This window comes from Leptonychotes weddellii, chromosome 9, assembly GCF_054177405.1.
Source record: "Leptonychotes weddellii isolate Sample4059 chromosome 9, ASM5417740v2, whole genome shotgun sequence".
Taxonomy (NCBI): domain Eukaryota; kingdom Metazoa; phylum Chordata; class Mammalia; order Carnivora; family Phocidae; genus Leptonychotes; species Leptonychotes weddellii.
Window position 1 is genome coordinate 10,404,467 of NC_138377.1, and position 27,350 is coordinate 10,431,816.

The window sequence follows — 27,350 nt, forward strand, 5'->3', positions numbered from 1 at the left end:
AATTAAAAAAAAAAAAAAACTTTAAAAGAATCTGCTTTCTGTAAAGCAAATTCTTGCTTTACATACATGGGTGGCTTCATTGCTAAGATTAATTCATGGTTCAAGAAAGCTGCTGCGGAGCCCATGATTACATCTGCATCCCAGCAGTCAGAAAGCAAAAAGAGGATGGAAGAAGGCCATGTGCCCGCCCTTTTTTTTTTTAAGTAATATCTATAGCCTAAAGTGGGGCTCGAATTCACGACCCTGAAATCAAACGTCACATGCTCTACTGAATGAGCCAGCCAGGTGCCCCCATGTGCCTTTTCTTTAAGGTTACCTCCTTGACGTTGCATTATTTTATCCACTTATATTTACATGGGCCAGAACTGAATCACATGGCCACTCCCAGCTATAAAATGGTTTTTATTTTTATTTTTTTAAAAGATTTTAAAAGATGAATATTTATTTTTAAAATTCACGATATGGGGGCGCCTGGGTGGCTCAGTTGGTTAAGCGACTGACTTCGGCTCAGGTCATGATCCTGGAGTCCCTGGATCGAGTCCCGCATCGGGCTCCCTGCTCGGCAGGGAGTCTGCTTCTCCCTCTGACCCTCCCCCCTCTCATGTGCTCTCTCATTCTCTCTCTCTCAAATAAATAAATAAAATCTTTAAAAAAATAAATAAATAAATAAATAAAAATAAAAAGTATTTCCAGGAAGTAAGGGAAGGGGCACGGTGGGGTAAGAAAGTGGAATAAGGAAAGGAAGGCAAGCAAGGGTGTAACAATAAGCAAAGCCTTAATCCTGCAGACAGGTCTGGCCGGACACAGTATATTCACATCTTGGAGCTGTTACAACGTGGGCAGGGGAGCTGCATCACTTTAAATACTACTAAACAAGGTTGTTTCAGCATTTCTGGGCACACACGCAGTGTGGGCTCTGGGAGCCTGAAGGCAGTCCTCTGCCAGAGAGGAACACCTGTTGAGGGTGAAAGCATCCCAAGAACAGGTGTGCACAAAAGTGGTAAAGGGATGAAGGCATCAGGAGGGGGCCCTGGCATTTTCTGCTCTACCACGCATCCAGGCAAAAAGTTAGGGTTCAATAACTGTGCACGAAGAGGGGAACAGACTCTGGGGAATGATTAGCCACTGCTAAGCGAGGCAACAGCAGAAGCGAGATGTAGCATTTTGGGCAAAGATGGAAAGTCTGTACGGGAGTGAGCAGAACTGAGGAAGCTGAATACTGTGTTGAAGAGAAGTACACCCAATAGCAAACAGGAAACGAAAGCAACAACTATCTTGGAAGGTGGGGGTGAGATGTGGACTGAAATCAAGAGGACTGATTAAAAGTCTCCGAAAATAGCAGATTCCCCAGAGAGGAGGCATTCATCAAATAAAAAACAAACAAGTCAAAACACCCTTTTAAATACTTTGCAGAACTAAAAGACATGGTTTTTGAAAGCGTTTGCTGAATGCCCAGCATAATGAATGAAACTATGAACAACCCATCGCAAAACACATCATTATTAACATGTTTCAGAGCATCAGGGGCACCTCGGTGGCTCATTCGGTTAAGCATCTGCCTTCGGCTCAGGTCATGATCCCAGGGTCCTGGGATCGAGCCCCACATCAGGCTCCCTGCTCAGCGGAGAGCCTGCTTCTTCCTCTGCCTGCCGCTCCCCCTGCTTGTGCTCTCTCCCTCTCTCTGATAAATAAATAAATAGATAGATAAATAAATAAATAAAATCTTTAAAACAAAATGGGGGCGCCTGGGTGGCTCAGTCGTTAAGCGTCTGCCTTCGGCCCAGGTCATGGTCCCAGGGTCCTGGGATCGAGCCCCGCATCGGGCTCCCTGCTCTGCGGGAAGCCTGCTTCTCCCTCCCACTCCCCCTGCTTGTGTTCCTGCTCTCGCTCTTTCTCTGTCAAATAAATAAATAAAATCTTTTAAAAAATAAAATAAAATAAAGCAAAATGTTTTTTTTTTTTTGCTTTACACTTGCATAAATAAACCCATTTAGATAGTCTTCTCACAGGAAAGGAACTGTTTTTTCTAGAGAAGTATTGATGATCCCACCACTTGAGAAACGGAAACCAGGTTCCAGCCAATAATATTTTTGTTTGCTTTCTTTTTGTTTCTAGCTATTGAGGTTTCAAAAATCCTAGGTTCAGGGGGCGCCTGGGTGGCTCAGTCATTTAAGTGTCCAACTCTTGGTTTCAGCCCGGGCTATGATTTCAGGGTCGTGAGACAGCCCCACATCGGGCTCTGTGATAGGCATGGAGCCTGTTTAAGATTCTCTCTGCCTCTGAGCCCCCTGCCCCCACCCCTGCCATAGTGCGCTGGCTCTCTCTTAAAAAAAAAAAAAAAAAAATCCTAGGTTCAGAATTTCAGCTAGGCAGCCTAGATCGCATTACCTGGAGCCACTCAGATTCATGGGCTCTTTCTGATGTGAAATGTTTCATTGTGCAGGGCTGGTTTTGCTACTCATTATGTGATAATGAACATCCATGTTAGCTACAGGGATATTTGGCAGGAAAAGGAGAAGTTATCTTCAGCCCAAACTTCATCAAACTTGGATGTCTTTTAACTTTTATTATAAAAAATTTCAAATATATGCAAAAGTAAAAGACTAGTATAATGAACCTCTATGTACCCAGCTTCAACAATGATCAATTCCTGGCAATTCCTGTTTCATCTACTCTGCTCTCATTATTTTGAAGCACATCCCAAACATCATGTTATTTATCAGAATCATTCTTTAAGTCTCTTGGGCCATAGTTCATTCCAGAGGAAAAAAAAAATACCCCATAAGGAACTTTCAGGACATAGCTTTTTATGTTACTTAAAAAATGATGTAAAGGGGCGCCTGGGTGGCTCAGTTGGTTGGGCGACTGCCTTCGGCTCAGGTCATGATCCTGGAGTCCTGGGATCGGGTCCCGCATCGGGCTCCCCGCTCAGCGAGGAGCCTGCTTCTCCCTCTGACCCTACCCCCTCTCATGCTCTCTGTCTCTCATTCTCTCTCTCTCAAATAAATAAATAAAATCTTTAAAAAAAAATGATGTAAAGGCATGTAATTGTGTTTGTTTTCTTCATTAATTGCAGTATCTTTATGGCATGACATGAATTTATAGGATGGCTCTCCAGAGAATTTACAGCTGTAGGCAATAAAAGCTTGATTTACACTAGCTAAACTTTTCACTATGGTCCAGAAACCCAGTTAGGTCCCGTTTATGTGACTCCTCTGTTCAAAGCAGTTTTCCCCTCTGCTAATAGTGCCCCATCCTACTCAGTAAAAGCCAGAGCCCTTACAATATGGCCTACCAGGCCCTATGTGCTCTGTGCCCTCCCACTCTTTTTGTCCCCATCACTTAATCACCCTTCCTCACCCCACTCTGCTCCAGCCATCCCAGCCTTTTTGCTAATCCTCTAACCTGCCAAGGACCCTCCTGCTTCAGTACCTTTGCAGCAGCTGTTTCTTTCTGCCTGTACTGCTCTTTTCCATATATATCCACATATCTCACTTTTTTTCCCCCTAAGCAAGCTCTAGACCCAATGTGGAGCTTAAACTCACAACCCTGAGATCAAGAGTCACATGCTCTACCGACTGAGCCAGCCAGGTGCCCTGACATATCTCATTCTCTTAATTCCTTCAAGTATCTGTTCAAGTATCACCTTATCAGTGAAGCCTTTCCTGACTACCTTCTATAACATTACAAGTGCCCTCTCTCCTATCTTTTCCATATGATCCTGACCCTGTGTTTTTTTCCTCCAAGCAGTCATCACTACTTGTCTATATTTATTACATTTTATTTATCATCTGTCCCTTCCCAGTAGAATGCAAGCTCCATGAGACCAGGGACTACATATGTTTTTTTTTCTCCTGCTGTACTCCCAGTGCCCAGAATAACGGTAGACACATCAACTTGCAGGTCATCTGTATGCCACATTTTTGAAACTTCACAAACACTTAAATAGAACTCACCAGGTACCAGGCACTGTTTCAAGCACTTAAAAATATTACCCTATTTAATCCTCCTTACGACCCCACCAAGTAGACACTATTATTATCATTTTCCATTTTACAAAAAAGAAACTGATGCACAGAGAGGTTAAGTAACCCACCCAAGGTCGTACAGCTAATAAGTAACAGCTCCAGGCAGTCAGGCCCTGGAGTCTGCACATCTAACCCTTGGGCACTGATGTCTTACAAATAAAACATTTAATAAACACTTCCAGAATGGGATGCAATTTTCTTTTAAAAGCATTCAGGTTTCAGGGAGAGCTGCTATTGCCTGGTGCCATCAGATTCTAAATAGTGGAGGCATTCCCAATGTTCCAGTCACAAATAGTGTAATCTGCAGTGACCCCTCTTGTAAACAAAATCAAAGAGAAAGATGCCAGTATATTTAGTGCTATGCTTAAAAGGACTGCAGACCCATTCTTTTTAAAGCAAAAAACGTGATAGTCCTCTGGCCAGGTAATGCATCCCCGTACCATTGCAGCAAGTACTTGTAAGTCACGTGACCTTTCTTCCCCTCAAGCAAGGCAGGACACTCTGCTGTGTGCACCCACTCGTGTAACAGGACTGTGAGAGGGGTGGGCACTTGCACACTTAGTGCCACCAACACCATAGGAGAGTTTCTGTTAGAACAGCACTTCTTCATAGTAAGTTGTCCTGCTGTCCTTTAATGAGTTTTTTTTTTTTTAAAGGTGGTCTGTGTTTTAACTTCATGGGTTATACCGGCTTCATGAACAAAGCTCTTGGTATATTAGAGAAGGCAGGGTTTCAACTATGAGCTGTAAAGCTACCAGGAAAAATGACTACTACAGAAAGTAACCAACGTGTGTTTCCTGCCTGGACACGAGTTTGCAGCCCATCCTTTCTGTGTATCCCGAGCTCCTATCGTTAGTGTTGGGCACAGAGCAGCCCGACAGGCTGTTGCAGAATCAGCACAGTAACTGTGATAAGTAAAACCGCTTGCTGCGCAGTGCAGCGACCCTGCCAAGTGCCCTCGCACCGCTGGCTGCGTGTAGTCAGAATTAAACACTCAGGTTTCACCGACACCGTGAGGGTTCTTGGGCTTCCCGGGCCACGCCGGCTTCCAGAGGCACCCACTGACGAAGGGCTCTGCCCGAAGGGCAGGTGCAGCGGGCGGGGACCGCCGCGTCACCCCTGGCTCTGGAGACCACTCCCTCAGAGGCCAAAGCCGGGGCGCTACGTGGAAGCTGACCTTGCCCCCTGCGCCGGAGGTATGCGGCCCCAGGCGCCCGCTCTCGGTCCTCCGCGATCCCATACTCCCTTGCGCCAAGGACACGTCCGGCAGCTCCGCAGAGCCCTTCTACGCCAGCGCGGCGCCTCTCTATGATCCGTTGCCGCGTTCAGAGTGGGTGTCATGGCGGCTGGCGTCGAGTTGGCAGGAGTTGCCCACGGACCTGGGGAAAGTCACTAAAGCAGAGGAAGAAGTGGCCCAACCTGGACGTTGGGAAGTCGTGGGAATGAGCAGAGGCCTCGCGGGGTTGACAGTGGCACTGGAGGCGGGCCCCTGGTAACGTCCCAGGTCAGGCCTCTGCGTTTCTAGGCAGAGTCCGGCGGTTAGTGGGAGCCCCCCGAAGCCGGCGTTGCCTAGGAACCCCTCATTGTGTTATCGAATCTTGAGTGTTTTGATTTGGATTGGTCCCGTGAAGGCGGCGGCTCGAGGACATTTGGCGGGATCGTCCGACGACGCTGGACGCTTTTCTCGGAGCGGACCAGATCGTTCTCTAAACCGCAGCGATGTCGTCCTGGCTTGGCGGCCTCGGCTCCGGCTTGGGCCAGTCTCTGGGTCAAGTCGGAGGCAGCCTGGCTTCCCTCACTGACCAGATTTCAAACTTTACAAAGGATATGTTGATGGAGGGCACGGAGGAAGTGGAAGGTAACAGCTGGAGCGATGGGAGGGAGGGCTTTTCTGGGACCCTGGAAGCGCCCGATCGGTTCCCACTTACATCCGTCGGGAGTGTCAGTCCTCCCTTTTTTCGTTATACTTCTTTTGCCTCTTAACAGATTTTCTCTGATGAAAGACACTGGGGTCCGGGGAAGAGTTCTGGTTCTTCTCCCATTGAATACTGTGGGTATGTCAGAGTGGAGGGAAACTGCTCCTACATGGAGTAGTTTATTTTTGTTTGGTTCTTCCACGTCCACCGCTTACTTTGCCTTTAGCTTGGGGGCGGATCTGATTTTGATCCTTTTCTTTTATACTGACACAATTAAAAAGTATCTGTGCATGACACATAGTTACTTTTTTCCTTCGAGTTTTGTAACAATTGAAACAACTCATTAAAATATTTAGTGAATCTTAAGCCCTTTCTGACTTGAATATATTGTTAAACATGGCTATAAGTTTTTCCTATTTATGTTTTTGCTTATTCTGGTGACACAGCGTTCCAGCTGAAATGTATTTTTGTGCCTAATTGCCCATTCTTCGACAATAAAACAAGGAAGATACGCTACCAATCCTTAGCAACTTTCACTCATTTTTGAAGTCCTTGTTTTGTTTTACTAATGAATAGTGACCCAGAGTTACATAGTAATCGATAGTTACGTTAATATTTTGATTTCTTGACATTTCTTTCCGCAAGTAGTATTTAGATCTAAAGAGTTCTTTCTTTATTAATTAATTAAAGAGTACTTTAATTTCTTTTTTTTTTTTTTAAGGTTTTATTTATTTATTTGACAGAGAGAGACACAGCGAGAGAGGGAACACAAGCAGGGGGAGTGGGAGAGGGAGAAGCAGGCTTCCCGCCGAGCAGGAGCGCGATGCGGGGTTCGATTCCAGGACCCTGGGATCATGACCTGAGGCGAAAGCAGATGCTTAAAGACTGAGCCACCCAGGTGCCCCAAGAGTACTTTAATTTCAATGGAAGTCTGCCTCCACAGAGACGATGGGCTGGTCTTTTGGATGAGAGCACTTCCTTGGCTAATTTTATTTCTTATAAATTAATTAGCATTCTCGTTTAATTTTTTTATCCTGATATAACTGAAACTTCCAGTTTATTGGGTTGAAGTAGAGAAAGATAGTTTGAGAAAAAGAAAGTATATTTAGAATTTCTGTTTTTTTAGAAAGGAGAAGCATTGGAGAGCTGCTGAAATCCATTCTACTGCTTGGAGTACACCTTGGGTGGGAGTTGCATCAGGTGGGACAGGTTGAGGATGAGAGTGAAAGGGATTCTCTCTCCCTGTGTTCCATAAAGGATCGTGTGACCTTGAAATTTAGAACAGAAAAGAGCTGGATGACATGGGAAATGACTAGTCTCTCCTTGTAGCCTAGGTAGGGGAAAACAGTTGGCTATTCCTAGAAAATATGCATCCCCCCCCCACCTGACTGTCCTATAGGCTTAAGGTGGAATGCATTTGTTCTTCCTGTCAAATGTACTTCTGTATTCTCATTCTTAATGGTTTCATCATCTGCCCAATCTACTGAACTAGAAATCTTTGTCACCTTTGTTTTGCCTCTTTTCCATTTCCTGTTTCCAGTTGGTCACCAAATCTTATTCATTCTATACCAGAATTGTTTCTTATATTCGTCCTTTCCTTTTTTACCCCTTTCCTTTAGTTCAGACCCCCCTCCTTCTCTCTCCCATGCACTTTCTCCTTCCCATCCTGTCACCCATTTCTCCATACTCCATTTCCATTTTCTTTTTCTGTGTGCTGCCAGTTTTCTAAAACATAGGTGCTTTAAAATCTTTTAGCTCTGTTCCTTACAGGATAAAATCCAAACCTCTTAGTTTTGGGAAACCAGAAACCTATCCTATCTGAGGTCAACCTCCCTTTTCTAGTCTTACCTCTTATTACCTCCTCTTCTCTCCAAATTGCCATACATATGCATGTTCACACACATAAGCGCTTACACCCAGAGCTTTTGCCACATGGAACTTTGTGAAGTACCTACACAACTCCAAGCCTCTGCATGGAAAGGCCTTCCTTTTCTACTTCCTCCTCTACCCTTCTTTGCTTGGAAAACAGTTTTTTCCTATTTGACTTTGCTCGCGTGCCAGGTACTTGGTGAAACCATTCTCAGTCCATGGCAGGCTGAGTTGATTGCATGTGATCTTGTGGATCTCTCTTTGAGAGCACTTACCATGTTGAGTTATAATTTACCTCTTTTCTTGATGCCCAGGGTAGGGACTATATATTTTTTTTTATCCTTATATTACCAGTGTTTGGCACCTTCCTTGGTACATAGTAGATGCTCAGTAAAAAAAAATTGCTCAGTATTAAAAATCTGCAGTTGCTTAATGCTTTTATTATTTCCCTTTCTGTTAAAATAGGACTTGCTTAACACCTAATTTATTGATTTTATAAATCATTTAAAGGGTCAGAGTATAGTTCATTTATTCATTTAACAGGTATTTATGGAGCGTCTGCCCTGTGCCAGCAGTGAACAAGATAACAGTTTCAAAATAGCACTGTTGGTACAGCTTGAAGTACATATTTGTACATACCAGAAAGTTGCTCTTGTACCAAAACTGTACTGATTTATTCAGGGTTAGGAACTTGGGCTTTTCAATTAGACATGGGTTGAAATTCCACTTCCATGCATTATAGATTGTGGGTCTTTGGCAAATTTTTAAATACTTAACCTCTATAAAGCAGAGTTTCCTTATCTGTTAAATAGATGTAATCATACCTATCATGGGGTTGGGAGGATTAAATGAAATCATGAGTGTAAAATGCCTAGCAGATGGCAAGCATTAATAAAGAGTAGCTGTTGTTTTGTTTTCCCTCAGCGAGGAAGAATTTTTTGGTCTGCATAATATCTCCCCTTTATTCTTAAAAAGACCAGGTTTTTTGGTTTTTTTGTGTGTGTTTTTTTGGAAGGAGGTAAGAGAGGAGGGCTGCATAAACCTATTTTATCCCTCTTTGAAACAATTTCTGCTTCTAACAATGACCCTCCTAAACAGACTAGATTATAATTTGTTCTGAGTAGCAGTTAGACAATCCTGTCAGAGTTCAAGCAAGATGTATAAACAACCACAGAAGCACCTGCACCTGGTGATTTTCAAAACAAGAAAAGTGGGTTTGTCACTCTTCTTTATTGGATGTCACTTGTATTTTCTTTTGATTTAAACTGTAAATCAGAGAAGTTCTTTTTTTTCCCTCAGAGAAGTTATTTCTATGGTATTAAAGTACTGTGACTAATGAAAAATACTAGCACCTAGAAAAAAAATCTTAACTGATGATGATGTTCTGGTAGCATCAACAGTGCCATTTTGACAGAGCTGACCTCTGACTCTCTTTTTTGTTTTTGGGTTTTTTTTTAATTTTTAAAATTATTATTTTTAAAGATTTATTATTTGACAGACATAGCGAGAGAGGGAACACAAGCAGGGGGAGTGGGAGGAGGAGGAGCAGGCTTCCCGCGGAGCAGGGAGCCTGATGCAGGGCTCGATCCGAGGACCCTGGGATCATGACCTGAGCCGAAGGCAGACGCCCAATGACTGAGCCACCCAGGCGCCCCACAAAAATTATTATTATTTTTTTTAAGTAAACTCTGCACCCGATGTGGGGCTTGAACTCACGACCCCGAGATCAAGAGTCACACGCTCCACTGGCTGAGCCAGCCAGGTGCCCTGTCTCTGACTCTCCTTTTATTTTTATTTTTTTTTGAAGATTTTATTTATTTGACAGAGGGAGGCACAGCGAGAGAGGGAACACAGCAGGGGAAGTGGGAGAGGGAGAAGCAGGCTTCCCGCAGAGCAGGGAGCCCGACGTGGGGTTTGGCGTGGGGCTCGATCCCAGGACCCTGGGATCATGACCTGAGCCGAAGGAGGCAGATGCTTAACGACTGAGCTACCCAGGCACCCTCTGACTCTTTTTAAATGAAAATGTACAAGAGCAGACTGAGCTCATTCCCATTTTAAATAATGCCCATGTTACTTGACATAAGTGGTTTTTTTTAGTGCATTTTTATTCTTTATTTAGGGGTTATTATTATTTGATAGATTGGGAGCAGAAGTTAGAAGTAGGGCCTAAACCCCAGTTGTATAAGTTTCATCTAAAATTAAACTAAGCCCACAGAGAGAGATTTAATTTGTAAAACTCAATTTTCCATAATAAAATTTTAATGAACACTTCCAGGGGGGAAATGTAGATGTCCTACCTAGGTACAAAAGATAGGCAAAAATAGGGGCGCCCGGGTGGCTCAGTTGGTTAAGCGACTGCCTTTGGCTCAGGTCATGATCCTGGAGTCCCGGGATCGAGTCCCACATCGGGCTCCCTGCTCAGCAGGGAGTCTGCTTCTCCCTCTGACCCTCTTCCCTCTCATGCCATCTCTCATTCTCTCTCTCTCAAATAAATTAAAATCTTTAAAAAAAAAAAAAAAGATAGGCAAAAAGAATGACTTACATGATGATAAAGCACATATGTGGCAATAGGAAATTGTGATAAAAATCAAGTGGTATACGTCTTCTGAGTTTATTCTCAGATCAGCATACCATTCTGTTGAAAGCTCAGTGAAATATATGTACTTTAAAATGCCTGTTTATTCACATGGTGTTGATCATATATTCAGTATATGCTGTTTCTTTCGTAGCAGAATTACCTAATTCTAGAAGAAAGGAAATTGAAGCCATTCATACAATCTTAAGATCAGAGGTAAGGAAAATTAAAGACTATTATTGAACTTAAGATTTTTTTTTTCTTTTTTGAAGGCATGACAGTAACTTACACTGTTTTTCAGTTCTCTCTTTTTACTGCACTGCTTGCCAGTTTTATTTCTTCCCCTTTATCCCAGTTCTTTTTCAGTGTTATCATCATCTTTTAGATGAAGAATATATTTACATATTATTCCACTTTGCTGTTTAATATTCCCATCATCTTTTACATGCTGGAAGTTGGAAAATGGCCTAGTGTAGAAATACTAGTGGCAACAATTTATCAAGGAATTACCGTGTTCTGACAGTGTGCTCAATTGCAGTAGTACATTTATTGACGTATAATATGAAGAATGCAATTCTATTTAGTCTAGACCTTTTTAATCTGCTAACATGAAAAAAAAGTGATATTTGTACACAAAGAAGAGTATAAGTATAACTAATTTTACCATTTTTTTTCCCCATTGTTAGTGCCTCGTGGTGACTACCTCTGGACATTGTACTTAATGGGGATGAGGAAAACTTGGGAAGGGTTCAAAGGAAAGCTGTAAAGAAAATGAAATGATTTAAAATGGGATCTACTGTAAAGTACTAATGACACTCAACAATTTAGCCTGTGGATAAGAATAATGAGGGAACACTTAATATTTCATTAAAATATATTTTTAGGGGACTGTGGTAAGCATGTTTTCCTCTTTGCTAAGCCCATAAACAGAGAAAATTGAATTTAAAATACCAGAAAATATTTACTGACAAGCATTATTGAACTCTGGCCCAGATTTCTAAGGTGGATGTAGAGGGACCTCTCAAGAGGGATTGTCATGGTATTCTGTCTCAATTCTCGATGGCAGTTAGGTGATACTTGAGGTGTTAGGTATAATTACCTAATAAGTAGATGCTTCGGTGACAGATGAACTTAATACTTCTTTCTTTGTACGGCTGAGAGAGAAAATTTTTCTCTCCCTAAGAAATCCTTGAGAAAGCACTCATTAATTAGTACAGGCCCATCCAGAAGAATTAAATGGCAGAGATGTATGTAGTGGCATTAATTTAGGTAAATTCCAGTGTCTTATTTGGGGGAAAAAAGTAAATAGGGTGAACCTGCTTAGTGAATGTCTGCTCTCTATTGAGCTTGAGAGGGGAGAGAGAACTCTTCTGTCCCCGTTGATCTCACTTCAAATCTCTCATGGGGGGTTAATGCAAGCATGATTCTAGTGTTTAGAAATATTTTTGGTATAATGCATCCCCAAATGAAAAAAAGCCACCTTCCTCATTTGATGCTTATTCATAGTAGCTTGAGCTACTCACATGCTAGAAGAAAAGAGACTGTTGGATTTCCCAAGGGCTTTGTTTTCTAAGGTGACTGATTCTTGCTGTGTGTCAGCACAAAAACACTTCATACCCTCACCCCGTACATGACTATGTAATAAGGGAATAAGGTGAAGCTGTGATTAAAGCCATCAGGAAGCTAAAAAATATAAAATTCTATTTAGAAAGTCTTAGATTTTGTTTGTTTATTTTAGGGAAAGAAAGAGCGTGAGTGGAGGAGGGGCAGAGGGAGAGGGAGAGAGAATCTCAAACAGGCTCCGAGCTGTGGGGCTCGATCCCTCAACCCTGAGATCATGACCTGAGCCAAAACCAAGAGTTGGATGCTTAACCAACTGAGCCACCCAGGCAGCCCTATTTAGAAAGTTTTAGTATAGACAGAGGGCATTGTGTTTTCCAGAGGAAATTAGATTTGCTTACAGACATTAATATTTGAAGCTGACTGAATTAGTTAGGTTTCTTCAATTTAACCCTCTATACCAAGAAAAAGTCTCATCACATTTACCATCTGGATCCAATGAACTCCTAAATTTTCTTTTTTTTTAAGATTTTATTTATTTGACAGAGACACACACAGTGAGAGAGGGAACACAGGCAGGGGGAGTGGGAGAGAGAGAAGCAGGCTTCCCGCGGAGCAGGGAGCCCAATGCGGGGCTCGATCCCAGGACCCTGGGATCATGACCTGAGCCGAAGGAGACGCTTAACGACTGAGCCACCCAGGTGACCCCAATTTTTTTTATATTAAATCATTTTGTAAGTAATTTGCAGAAGTAGGAATAAAGTGATAGTGAAAAACTTTATTAGAAATTTTAATAGGAACTTATTTATGGCGGGGCGCCAGGGTGACTCAATCGGTTGAATAGCTGCCTTAGGCTCAGGTCATGATCCTGGAGTCCCGGGATCAAGCCCCACATCGGGCTCCCTGATCAGTGGGGAGTCTGCTTCTCCCTCTGCTCCTCACCCTGCTCTTGTCCTCTCTCATTCTCTCTCTCAAAAAAAATAAATAAAAAATCTTTTAAAAAAAGGACTTATTTATGGCAAGTCCATATTTTTATTCCATATATTTCTGGTTTTGAAAACATATATACTCGGACGCCTGGGTGGCTCAGTTGGTTAAGCGACTGCCTTCAGCTCAGGTCATGATCCCAGGGTCCTGGGATCGAGTCCCACATCGGGCTCCCGGCTCAGCGGGGAGCCTGCTTCTCCCTCTGACCCTCTCCCCTCTCATGCTGTTTCTCTCCTGCTCACTCTCTAATAAATAAATAAATAATCTTTAAAAAAAAAAAAAAAGGAAAACATATATACTCAAAATAGACAGTGTTCTTTGCAGTTAACTGCTTTTTAATAACTCTTATGCATGAACTGAAATGCATGTTATTTTGTAAGTACTGATTCCAGATTTCAGTTACATCTCTAATAGGTTTCAGCTGATCATGACTTTGGTTTTTCTCATGTCATTAAAACCAGTATTTTTTAAAACTTTGATGGCTTATTTTGTTGAAGAGATGATGACTGTCATCTTTGCTCCATAATTACAAAGCCAATTTATAAATATCAATTAGATTTATAAATACCAATTAGATATATAAATACCAGTTAGAATGATCAGTCCACTGAATTTTTTTCACTTTGTTATCTTTTTCTTCCCAGTCACCTTTGTATACACACCTCGCTACAGCATTTGTCCACGTATGAACTATATCAAGTAAATGTTGGTGTTCAAATATCATATATAGTAAAAGAATACTGTCACATAGCCATTTAGCAAAGTGGGATGGCTCAGGGCCTTGTCACAAAATATTGTGAGGTAAAATCTTTTCCTGTTGAATGACTAACTTGATGAGAACACCATATTTCTTTTTTGTTCTTAGAAATATATTGTTCACTCATTAATTTTGGAGTTTGAGAAAATTCCTCTAGGGTATTTTTACTTGAAGACTTGGCTGGGATTTTTGCCTCTACAACCTGCTCACCACAACCATCAGACTCTGGAATGCTGTTTTCTGTCTCTTCACATTTGTCTTCTAAGTTGTCTTAATAACTGAAATGTTTCCTCTGTCAGTTTTCTTTTCTTTGTGGAAACAAAAGTTCTGAATTTTCATGTGTTCACTGAAAGCAAAAAACAGTAAAACCAAAAAGACACTACTGAGGTGGGTGTCTCTAGCTTTTTCCTTTTTAAAAGGTGGTACAGTACTTCGGGCACTGCAGTCAGAAAACTGGTTATTTCACTATTGCATCATTCTTCTGAGTGATTCTGTCAGGCTTCTGTTTTCTTATATAAGACTTTTTTTTAACCTATTTGAGAATAATTGGTGAATAATGATAAAATAATTTTTAGGATGATAAAATATCAAAATGTTTCAAAGACAGAAAAACAAGGTCATTATAACCTCGTGAATATTCTTAGATTTATAAAGGGCTCAATGACCCTTTATGGTAATTGCAAGATAGAATGAGTTTTATTTTATTTTATTATTTATTTATTTTGAAGATTTTATTTTGAAGTAATCTCTGATCCCAATGTGGGGCTTGAACCCACAACCTCGAGATCGAGTTGCACGCTCCACCAACTGAGCTGGCCAGGTGCTCCGAGTTTTATTTTATTTAAAAAATCAGTAATTTTTCTTTGTTTGTTAGAAGACGTCTAAGAAAGAATGAAAGTCTTAAGTATCTGTCCTTACAGATAGTTAGGACTGCTCAAAAAAGAAGCTCAAAAAGTAAAGTTGGTTCCAGTAGACCTTGATGGTATAACAAGGGTTGAGCATGATGGAATAATATAAGGATATGAGAATCTCATGAATTTCATGGGCAGAAATCATAACCAGATATTAGAAAGGGGATGCAAGCAAAACTTCAGACCACCAGGGATTTGTCTCTCTCATTTTTACTTCTCTGTTCTTTACGTGTGTTTATTCATTTTCCTTTCACATCAGGCAAGCCATCCTGGTTCCATATTCCATATAATAGAAAATATGGCCACTCACAAGTAATGTCATAGATCAGCCACATGAAGAGAATCTGTCCTTCATGTACTTTGTTAACTGTGACTCTCACATGGCTAGGGAGGTGAGGGCAGACAAGCAATTAGTTATTGGCCAAATTGGAAGTTTTCAAGTTCTAGCTATTAACCAGAGTTCAACAAATAGCCTTAGTTATTTTTATCTGAAAAAGCCTAGAGTGGGCTTTTATGACTGGGTTTTGACTTCACTATATCGTGTTGCTTCAGTTATGTTTGGTGTTTTTCATGTTAAAAGCTCACAGAAAGTTATGCAGAAGCCACCAGAAGAATAGAAGGTAATTAGTTCCATGGGCCTGGTCTTATTTCTATTTCTTCAAGATAACCAAAATCTGTATTAGATTTTTGGAGGCAGACTCCCAAACTAGGGTTTATGTTTATTCCTTTGATTTTTCTCTGTGTATTTATATAATCTCTCTGGATCATAACTTTCACATCTGTTGATGTAAGAAATTCCTAGACTCTAAAAAAACGGGTGATATTCTCAAAGTGAAAAAGTCTTTACCTTCTAGCAGGAACTTTTTTCCCCACCACATCTGTCACCTTTCTCTCAGTTTTCATTGTTAAATTGTGTTTGTAGATATATTAGTGGAATTCTTAGTCTTACTAAGTTATCTGTGATAATTTGTAAATTCTTTTGCAAAAAGCTTTAGTGCCCATTTATTTTGCTCCATAATATCCTTATTCATTGAAACTCAAGGAATGGTAATAGGTTAAGGTAATTTAATATTTGAGTACATAGAATTTAAGTAAATTTTTAAAAGATTTATTTATTTGAGAGAGCGCGTGCGTACTAGCATGAGTGGGGGGAGGGGTAGAGGGAGAGAATCTTTCAAGCAGACTCCCCGCTGAGCAGGGAACCCAACACAGGGCTTGATCCCATGACCCATGAGATCATGACCTGAGCTGAAACCAAGTCGGACGATTAACTGACTGAGCCACCAGGTGTCCCAAAATTTTAAGTAATTTTTAAAATGTATTTTCCAAAATCTTAGAACAAAAGACTGATATCTAGATTCATTGAATTAGAATATTTTGTGTATTTCTAACTAGTTTTTGAACTGATCTCTAGTATGGTTTTCAAATTGGATTTTTCAGAGGTGCCTCAGGAGCCTAGCAGATAGGTAGTATGGAAGGTATGATAGGTAATATGAAGCTTTGGCCTCCTACCGGTACTTCAGTGAGAAGTCTTTTTTAAAAAGATTGCTTTTAAAAAGTTATGTTTGGGAAGAAAACACAAGTTGAAATGTGTAATCTAGTTTATTCATTAACCAGACATATACTGCCTATTATATGCTAGACCCTGGATATGCAGAGATGGGGGAAACATTGATCATTGGCTTTTTTTTAGCAGAAAATCAAACTGAACAAGATATACTTTTTTTTTTTTTTACTTTGGTTCAGAATTTTGCATAATCTCTATAAACATGCTTATTGCTCTTGTAGCTTTTTTTTATTTTTATTTTTTTAAGATTTTTATTTATTTGACAGAGAGAGAGAGACAGTGAGAGAGGGAACACAAGCAGGGGGAGTGGGAGAGGGAGAAGCAGGCTTCCCGCGGAGCAGGGAGCCCAACGCAGGGCTCGATCCCAGGACCCTGGGATCATGACCCAAGCCAAAGGCAGACGCTTAATGACTGAGCCACCCAGGCACCTCACTGTTGTAGCTTTAATTAAAACTATATTTCAAAGGCCAGAATTCTGTCTGAGAACTTTTATATTTTATATCTTTTTCTGTATAAAGTGATATGTTTTTCATGATGCCATGCACATAACTTACTAACATGTTTTACTTTTAGTCTTTTTGTTGAAAATACTTTTTTCTTTGTTTCTAGAATGAGAGACTCAAAAAACTTTGTACTGATTTAGAAGAGAAGCATGAAGCGTCAGAGCTTCAAATAAAGCAGCAGTCTACAAGTTATCGAAATCAACTACAACAGAAGGAGGTAAAAGTTATTACAGTTACTTCATATTTATTTCCTAGGAATGTTTTTAGGAAGGTTTTTAAGAGTTATAAATCAAGCTATATACAGATCCATAAAAATACTGAAAGGGTGATGAAGTTAGTAATTCCCAACTCAGTTTGATACCACTGTTTTAACAAGAACTCTAAGCTTTTCTGTTAAATTTATTTTGTAAGCTAACCTTTACTTCCTACTTCCAAAAGCGGAAAACTCTTCCAATAAAGTATCTTCAGGCATCTGTTGCTTATAATTTCTGATTTTATGACACCTAATCTTTCCTCTATTTACTTAAAATGGTGACTCAGTGTGATCATTGCTAATGACATTTCGTTTTTAAAAATGATTTTGACTACCAGTGTTCATATATCTTGAATTGGCATTTATTTGACTTCCATGGAAAAACAGAATATTAAGTATATTAAGTTGACTTACATTGTTCTATAAATATTTTTTCCCTTTAGTGTTAGAAGTGTTTATTTTGGAATTGGCTTATCTTTTCTTTGCCATGCTGGTAATAGATATTATATAATTTAAACAGCGCTATAATGAATCCTTAAAATATAGACTATGTCTCCATGTTTCATTTTGTTGTTAAATTATCTTCAGGGTGTAGTACATAAATGGAATTCAGTAAATACTCTTAGGAATTGAGCGGTTCCTTGTTTTATTATCCAGATCATTTGGGTTTTCTTTAGTTTGTTGATTAAGTATTCATTTCTACCATAAATTCATATATGAGTTGGTTTTTTGTTTGTTTAAAAGATTAATTTATTTTTATCACTTCTTGGCATTTTGGCTAAGATCAAGTGTAAAGATTTATTTATTTTAGAGAGAGAGAGCATGTGTGAGAGTGGGGGAGGGAAGGGTAGCCAGAGAGGAAGAGACAGAATCTCAAGCAAACTCCGCACTGAGCATGGAGCCTGACACCATGCTCGAACTCACAACCCTGAAATCGTGACCTGAACCGAAACCAGGAGTTGGATGCTCAACTGACTGAGTCACCCAGGCATCCCCATATATGAGTTTTTAAAATTTACATGCACTGATATTTAGTTCTTTCAGTAACATACTAAGTTGAAAAATAAAAGCAAGCCACATTAAAGATAAATATAAACAAGAGCTTAAATTTCCAATCTGTTGGGAATTGATTTCATAAAATACAATAAAAATAAATTACTACAAAAATAAGATGAATATAAGAAAAGAAAATTACAAGTTCAAGTTAAAGGTAAAAGCCCACTGGTAGTAAACATTTATACCTTCAGTCCACAGACCACTTTGATCAGCACTGACTTATAAATATTACAATAGTGCAGTAGTTCCCACCCAGGGATTTACAGCTGAATCACCCATGATACTTTAAAAAAATATACACATTTATGTCCTCCAGGAGATTCTGATTTTGGTGTACTGGGAAGGGGCCCTGGTATTGGTATTTTTCAGAAACTCTATGGGTGATTCTCATGCTTACATCCTAATTGAAACACTGCTGTGGAAAATCTGGCATTTTATTTTCTACTTAACTATTGATATTAGAGGGCAAATTAAGCATTTTAGTTTAGAAATGCCTCTTTGTTATTAGCTTGCATTTTTTTAACTCAATAACTTGATATAAATACCAGTTTTATAATGAGAACTTTCTTTGTATTAAAGCTACACTTGAAAATAATTTTGGATTTCAGTATTTTGTACTAGAATGAAAGATAATATATGAGTATGCTTAAGTTCTGCTGTTTTTTGCCCTCATTATGATGTTCATATTCCCCAGAGATGCAATTTAACTCATGTCAGTTATGGGCAAATGAATGAAATGTGTGCTCTCTCATAAATTTTTTTTTTTAGAGAAGGGGTTTGGTACGAGAAACCTGTTTGTTATGACACTTGACATAATTGTGTTTGGTTTTTGTTTAATTGCTTGGCTTTACATGTGTAAAATATTGTTACTTGTTGGCTAATTCCCAGTATCATATTCTCCTTTGTGGCAGCATGTCTTTTGGGGTAGGTATTTTACAGAAAGCTTATCTCAATTCTCCCTAGCTTACTCACTTTTATATTTTGAGTAATCTCTCACTGAGAATGGATATGGCATTGTGGTAAGTTCGTATGTTCATAATTTCTTTTGGACAGTGAGTTAGTATTGCTCCCCCTTAGTCAAAACTCCACTAAGGGTCTCAGAATTTTTATACCGTTCTTTCCCTGAGTAAAGTTAAATTTTCACTGGCTCCTTTTTCCAAGGCTAAAGCCAAGGCCTCTTTCATTATATGATTTCTTTCTAAGACTCAAGGGCTAATAATAACCACAGGCTCACTGTTATCTAAGAATGGATTAATAAAGCATTCTTCCAGCTATTGTACAGACCACTACAAAGTTACTCCTGATTCTGGTGCATTTTAAGCCTAAATTCCGCCATAATCAGTAACAAGACTATTCCAGCAGATGCTCCAAAGAAACTTTCTAATACACAGACTACTGCAGCTTTGATTTTCCCATCACTTATGCTTTGATAATACAAATAGAACCCTTGGAAATTGTCTGTAGTACCTGATACATGAAGATAGTTAAGCCCATGTTTAACTGAGAATTTCGTTGCTCTAGTTGACATGAGTGAGATATTCTGATCTTTGTACTATTTGAAACATTATCTCTGCTTTAACTGGTAGTCATGTTTCGTTTTTAAATAAAAATGTGCTGGTTGGGGTGTTATAGAAGACTTGGATTCAGCTGAAAGAGTTACCACCATTGGATAATCTTAAACAAAGTATTATAACTTTTAACATTATGAGTCTATAAAGACATCAGTATGGTTATTTTAAAGTACCTTCTCTAAAATACAGATTATAAATGTGTAGGTAGAGATCAGCCATCTTAAAGCAAGACAGATCACACTGCAGGATCAGCTGCTGAAGCTGCAGTCAGCTGCTCAGTCCACACATTCAGGAGCTGATGGCGTACCGGCAGCCCCTGCATCCTCTCCCTTCGGCTCTCGGGTCAGTCACCATGCTTCAGCTTTCCACGATGATGACATGGACTTTGGTGACATAATTTCATCACAACAAGAAATAAACAGGTTGTCAAATGAAGTTTCAAGACTTGAATCTGAAGTTGGTCATTGGAGGCATATTGCTCAGGTAGGTAAAATTATCATGAATCTTTGAAAACTATTAGGAAAAATAGTGGTTCTATATGTGGAACTTTTGGTATCAGAAAGAACCCTGGACTAGGAAATTGAACACCTGTGTTCTAATTCTGCCAGTGATTTTTCTGAGTGATTTTGGTCAGGTCATTTTTCTTTCTCAGCCTCTGTTTCCCCCTCTATAGAATATTTGGAAGAAATTTTCAAAAAAATTGAGAGCTGGGCGCCTGGGTGGCTCAGTCAGTTAAGCATCTGCCTTTGGCTCAGGTCATGATCCCAGGGTCCTGGGATCGAGTCCTGCGTCGGGCTCCTTGCTCAGCAGGGAGTCTGCTTCTTCCTCTCCCTCTGCCTGTCACTCCTCCTGCTTATACTCTTTCTCTGCCAAATAAAGAAATAAAATCTTTAAAATATGTATATATATTGAGAGCAACAGAACCATGTTTTAAAATAAAAAGTTACAAGTCCAGGACTTAAAAGAGATAAAAATGGAGTTGCTGTGGATGAACTAGCATCTTTTCCCCTGGAGTCCCTGGGGCTTCTTAAATGGCAACTCCAGGGCTCCAAGACCCCAGATTTGAAACTACTTGCGTAGATGTTCTCTGAGGTTCCTCTTATCAGTTATGTGTAAAATGAAAATCTGATCATTGGTATAAAATATGTTAAACTTTTGTGTTGTTTTTTGTACATTAGAAATTAAATCCTTGCTATTTGAGGCATAAACTTTCTTTCAAGGGACACTTTTCACTTTATACATCAGATTCTATATACTATTGATGTCAGTCAACATGAGACCCAAAGGAAACTGGAACATTGTACATTTGGATTTCATTTCATCAGTGTGGAGAAGAAGTATATAAGTAAAGAAATTATTTTCTTTTTGTGAGTGCGATCTAGTTACATAAAGGAAAAACCCTACCAATTAAAATTACCTTTTTACTTCCCAAGTTGCTAGACATTCCCAATATCCAAAATAAATCTTAGAATGATCAGTTTGTCCACCTTATCTCTAAAAATATAGTAGTTTTTAAAGTATTATAAAATTGTAGATTCTCTGTCCTACCATTAGAAATTAGGATTTCATAGCCTGTTTTAGAGCCTTGGAAATTGCATTCAAACAAGTAAATTCCTCAGGTGATTCTGATACACATTTTAGGAAACACTGCCTAGGATGAGCCATAATCAAGAGTCAGATGCTTAACTGACAGCCTGGACGCCCTTTGAAAATTATCTTTTATTTGTTGTGTATTACTCACAATTGGACTGGGTTCTTTAAAAGGTGCTTGGCATTCTTTAATCCGAATTTGTCTGGGAAATGCCCCCTGCCAAAAAAAAATATAGATATATATATTTAAAAGATTTTATTTATTTGAGAGAGAGAGAGAATGAGCAGGGAGAGGGAGAGGCAGACTCCCCACTGAGCAGGGAGCCTCATGCAGGGCTCGATCCCAGGACCCCAGGATCATGACCTGAGCTGAAGGCAGATGCTCAACCGACTGAGCCACCTAGGTGCCCCTGAAAAATATTTTTTAATAAAATTAGTTTGTGACTTTCTCTTTTACAAGAAAGCCAATACAATTATTTTCTAATTCTGTTTTTCTGATCTAGACTTCTAAAGCACAAGGATCAAATAACTCTGATCAAAGTGAAATCTGCAAACTGCAAAGTATCATTAAGGTAAGGAGCTTGTTGGAACAATGACTATTTTTTCTTTTTCTTTTTTTAAGATTTTATTTATTAATTTGACAGAGAGACCCAGCGGGAGAGGGAACACAAGTGGGGGAGTGGGAGAAGGAGAAGCAGGCTTCCCACGGAGCAGGGAGCCTGATGCGGGGCTCAATCCCAGGACCCTGGGATCATGACCTGAGCTGAAGGCAGATGCTTAATGACTGAGCCACCCAGGCGTCCCATGACTATTTTTTCTTAAGATTTTATTGTTTATTTATTTGAGAGAGAGCAAGAGAGAGAAGGAGCAGAGGGAGGGGCCAAGGGAGAGGGAGAAGCAGACACCCCGTTGAGCAGGGCGACCAACGTGTGGCTCGATCCCAGGACCCTGGGATCATGACCTGAGCCGAAGGCAGACACTTAACTAACTGAGCCACCCAGGCACCCTGGAACAATGGCATTATACACCTAAAATTTGCGTATTAAAAGTAAAAGTACAAGTCTGGGGCGCCTTGGTGGCTCCTTCGGTTAAGCATCTGCCTTCTGTTCAGGTCATGATCCCAGTCCTGGGATCCAGCCCTGCATGGGGCTCAGAGAGTCTGCTTCTTCCTCTGCTTATGTGCTCTCTCTTTCTCTCTCTAATAAATGAATAAAAATCTTAAAAAAAAAAAAGTGTGAGTCTAATAGAAGTCTGTTATAAAACTAATTATATAGATTATGATTGTTTCTTTTTACCATTTTGTATTTTCATCCTTTATGACAGCAAGGTATATAAAATGTCTCTTTCCAAAATCACTTGGTTTTGAACATTTGTTTTTTTAAGTAGTTTATATTTCATTAGTCTCTACTTGCTATTGCATCTTGTAAAGTTGTCTTTTTTTTTTTTTTTTTTTTTAAGGATTTTGTATTAGAGAGTGAGTGGGAGGGAGAGGGAGAGAGAATCCGGAGCAGACTCCGCACTGAGCACAGAGCCCAACGTGTGGCTTGATCCCATGATCTTGAGATCATGACCTGAGCTGAAATCAAGAGTCGGACGATTAACCACTGAGGCTCACCAAAATGGTCTTTATTAAAACATTTCCAAGGTTGCTAAAGTTTCAGGGTTTAGGGTTAAAGGATATTGACGAAATGTTAATACTGTTCATTGTAAATAATTATTTTCCCTTAATGGTGGAATTTTGCTACTTTTTGTCAGTTATTATTTCAAGAAAAGTCTTAGTTACATAATTGTATCATATGGCAATGAATTGTTTTTAGTGTATAAATTATTGTCAGGCATATGGGGCACCTGGGTGGCTCAGTTGGTTAAGTGTCTGCCTTCAGCTCAGGTCATGATCTCAGGGTCCCAGATTGAGCCCCATGTTGGGCTCCGTGCTCAGTGGAGAGTCAGCTTCTCCTGCTCTCTCTGCTCCTCCCCCCACCCACCCTGCTTGTCCTCTCTTGCACATAGGCACGTGCTCTCTCTCCCTCTCTCTCTCTCTCAAATAAATAAACTCTTTAAAATTAAAAAAAAAAATTGTCGTCAGGTGTAGAATTTTTCGTTTTTGGTTTTATTTTTATTACAATACTAACATGGGTGGGGTCCCAAGTCAGACTTGTGTTTGAATCCTGGACTCTGCTGTTTACCAGCTGTTGTACTTTGAGCAAGTTACTTAATCTTTCCAAGCTTCCGTTTTATCATCAGTATAGTAGATTTCATCATACCTGCCTTGTAGGATCATTTTAAGGTTTAAATGTGAAGCTGCTTGCCAACTGCTGGCACATAAATAAGTGCACAGGATTAAAGAATAACTTGTCTTCTCGGGAAATAGAAGCTAATTTATTGATTAGGATTCTTGGTTATAAGCAACAAAAACCACCTCTGGCTAAGTAAAAGCAAAAGAGGATTTACTAGAAGGACCCAGGGTAGTCTGTCCCCAGGATTAAAAGAAGAATTGAGCATTCTGGTCTTGGGCAGGACAGGAATGGGAATAGGATCAGGGATCTAGATAGTGGGACACAGTGGACAGACTTTTCTGGGTGCAGCTATCATATTGCTTGTGGTCCTAACAATTTCCTTTTTTGAAGGACTAAGCTCAAGATCCAGATTCCTTAGGAGAGAGACTGGTGGTCTTAACTTGGGTAGCCAAGATATTTTTACTCAACTTTTGTTTCATTTTTTTTCTTGCTGGTATTCTCTCATTAAAGTAGAAAAACTGTTCTTAAGACCCAAGAAAGGAAAGAGTAGAATTTTTCAGATTTGTCCAGATTTGGGGCCTGTGTTTAAATTCTTTACAGCCTTCGCCTGGGTGGCTCAGTTGGTTAAGTGACTGCCTTCGGCTCAGGTCATGATCCTGGAGTCCCAGGATCGAGTCCCGCATAGGGCTCCTTGCTCAGCGAGGAGTCTTCTTCTCCCTCTGACCCTCCCCCCCTCATGCTCTCTCTCTCTCTCATTCTCTCTCAAATAAATAAATAAAATCTTTAAAAAAAAAAAAATTTCTTTACAGCCTTAGCATGTTCAGAGAATTATTTTTAATACAGACTTTTGCACAACAATGAAATGGCTAGGTATGTCATTGATTATAAATGTAGTTAACCTTGTTTTTATTTTTTAAGGAACTCAAACAGACTCGAAGTCAGGAAATCGATGACCATCAACATGAAATGTCAGTTTTACAAAATGCATACCAGCAGAAATTGACAGAAATAAGTCGTCGTCATCGAGAAGAATTAAGTGACTATGAAGAACGAATTGAAGAACTGGAGAACTTGTTACAAGAAGGTTGTTAGTTTTTGTTTTTTTAAGATTTTATTTATTTATTTGAGAGAACGAAAGAACACAAGGGGAGGAAGGGCAGAGGGAGAAGCAGGCTCCCCACTGAGCAGAGAGCCCAACTCGGGGCTTGATCCCAGGACCCTGAGAGCATGACCTGAGCCGAAGGCAGCCGCTTAACGCACTGAGCCCCCCAGGCGCCCCAAGGTTGTTCGTTTTATTAACTTAATGGATTAGATGACAATTAAATGACAAGCCTAGTACTGTAAGACCAACACACTGATGTAAACTTGGACTACGTTCTAAAGAATGAGTGAATGACTAGTTTTTTCATCTGCCTGAGATTTGCAATGGCATCACTGTTGCAAGATTATGCAGAAATGGTAAAGTCCTTTTGCCTTTGTGGCAAATAGTTACAATATATAGATTTTTTTGCATTGTTTGGTGATGATACTTTGATAATAAATGATTAGAAATATTTTCACTTTCTTTCAAACTCATATACATAGGTGTTTTAGTAGTTGATTCAAATAATATTTTTCCTCAACTATTTATTTAAAAATGCTTTATCATGGGGGTGCCTGGCTGACTTAGTCAGTGGAGTGTGTAACTCTTAATCTTGGGATCATGAGTTTAGTCCCACATTGAGGATAGATTACTTAAAAAAAAATCTAAAATAAAAATGCTTTATTTTGGTAACTTAACTTTTTAAAAGACTTTCTTTTCATAACAAAATTGAGAAGGAAGTACAGAGATTTCCCCTACCCTTACACATGCATAGCCACCCCCACTATCACTATTACTCATCAGAATGGTATATTTTTTACCAAAGATGAACCTACATTGACAGATCATGATCCCTCAAAGTGTGTAGTTTATCTTAGAGTTCACTCTTGGTGTTGTAACATTCTCTGGGTTGGACAGACATATACATATTCATCATTATAATATACAGAGTAGTTTCAGTGTTCTAAAAATCCTTTATGCTCTGCCTTCTCACCTCCCACCCACCCTCTTTTTACTGTCTCTATTGTTTTGCCTTTTCCAGAACGTCACGTAGTTGGAATCATACAGTATGTAGCCTTTTCAGATTGATTTCTTTCACCTAGTAATGTGCATTTGAGTTTCCTCCATGTTTTTTCATGGCTTGATACCTTAGTTCTTTTTAATGCTGAATAGTATTCTATTGCCTGGATGTACCACAGTTTATCCATTCACCTACTGAAGGACATCTTTGCTTCCAAGTTTGGCAGTTATGAATGAAGCTGCTATAAATATCATTGTTCAGGTTTTCATGTGGATAAGAGTTTTCAATTCCTTTGAGTAAATATTGGGGAGTGCGATTGCTGATCATATGTTAAGGGTGTAAAACTGCTGAACTGTCTTCCAAAAGTGGCTCTATTTTGCATTTCGCCAGCAATGAATGCGAGTTCTTATTGCTCCACATGCTCACCAGCATTTGGTGTTGTGAGTGTTCTGAATTTTGGCCATTTTAATTGGAGTGTAATGATATCTCATTGTTGTCTTAACTTTGAAGATTTTTCAAGTTCTCAAGTCTGTTAAATCTCTCGGTCGTATATAGCAAGCTACTTATCTCTTGGTAGTTGACATTGGCTGTCCTTGATTTTCTGTTTATGTTCTAGGTGGCTCAGGAATTGTAATAACTGATCACTCGAAAATCCATGAGATGCAAAAAACTATACAGGATCTACAAAATGAAAAAGTAGCGTCTATAAAAAGAATTGAAGAACTTGAGGATAAAATAAAAGACATAAATAAAAAATTATCTTCTGCAGAAAATGACAGGGAGATTTTGAGGAAGGAACAAGAACGCCTAAATGTTGAAAACAAACAAATAACAGAAGAATGTGAAAGCTGGAAACTGGAATGTAGGAAATTGCAGCCCGAGGCTGTGAAGCAAAGTGATACTGTGATAGAAAAAGAACGAATCCTTCCACAGAGTACATCGGTGGGAGAGGGAGTGCTCAAACTGCAGCGAGCACTGTCTGGTGTAAAAGGTTTGGAACTCACCTATGACTGGTGTTTTATTGCATATTAGTTTTTAGAGACAGACTGAGTACTTTATGGAAGTGGAGTATTCATGTAATTGACTGTAGAAGTGGAATAGAATTGTTTGGTTTTGGATTCAGTGCCATAATTAATGGATCACAAATAGGAATTTTCTACTAAAAAGTCTTCATTGTTGGCTGGATGTCTCTCAGCCTCCCTTTCTCATCCTTTAAGTAGTTACATGGAACTCACTGATGTAGGAGGCCACGTAGATTTCTGAGAAATGTGTATATAGCTATTTATTGGGAGGAGGTATGAGCCTATTTCTGTTAGTCTGCATAGAACCAGATACTTTCCGAAACTCTAGGTTCCAGACCCTCCGATGAGGGAATGCAGCCTTCCTTTTTCAAAATTCTGTATTTCCTTTTGAAATGATGTCCTGTATCTAAGCAGACATGAGAGTGATAAGAGCCATAGGTCCTTCACCATTTTCCATGCTCAAGATGATACTTAGTTACCTGTGTTCTGTGTTAGAAAAAGTAAGTTATTAAATGAAATAGGCCAAACACCGGTGTTCATTCATGCCAGGAACACGTAATGGGAGCTCTTAGCTGTGAAGATGTATTTTATTTTGCACTTTTGTCTTCTCACAATATAAACTCTCACTTTATGAACCGTTTCATTGCTGCTCTGGAGGTTTCTAGCCCTTGTGTGCTGTATTCCCCCCACCCCTTGGCTAGTTGTTTATCGTGAGTTCCTGACCTGGATGGCCAACTCTATAAACTCCAATTAGAGTTAGGTTCAAAGTCACCATGTCCTCCTCCTCCTCCTCTTCCTCTCCTTACCTTGGTGATTTACCAGAAAATTTGAAGTCATCACCTAGCA

General features: G+C 39.7%; 1 protein-coding gene across 2 annotated transcripts in view; it reads left to right on the plus strand.

Moving 5' to 3' along the window:
• Positions 1-5,321: 5,321 nt before the first annotated feature.
• Positions 5,322-27,350, plus strand: part of TRIP11 (thyroid hormone receptor interactor 11) — a 58,884-nt gene continuing 36,855 nt past the window's right edge. The window contains exons 1-7 of one of the 2 annotated variants that reach the window (XM_081830038.1): positions 5,322-5,886; positions 10,543-10,604; positions 16,780-16,890; positions 19,758-20,036; positions 21,647-21,715; positions 24,299-24,464; positions 26,099-26,473. In XM_081830038.1, coding sequence (XP_081686164.1) covers positions 5,748-5,886; positions 10,543-10,604; positions 16,780-16,890; positions 19,758-20,036; positions 21,647-21,715; positions 24,299-24,464; positions 26,099-26,473 — 1,201 coding nt within the window. In that variant the 5' untranslated portion in view covers positions 5,322-5,747. The remainder of the gene's footprint in view (positions 5,887-10,542; positions 10,605-16,779; positions 16,891-19,757; positions 20,037-21,646; positions 21,716-24,298; positions 24,465-26,098; positions 26,474-27,350) is intronic. The other variant, XM_081830039.1, reaches the window with a different exon arrangement.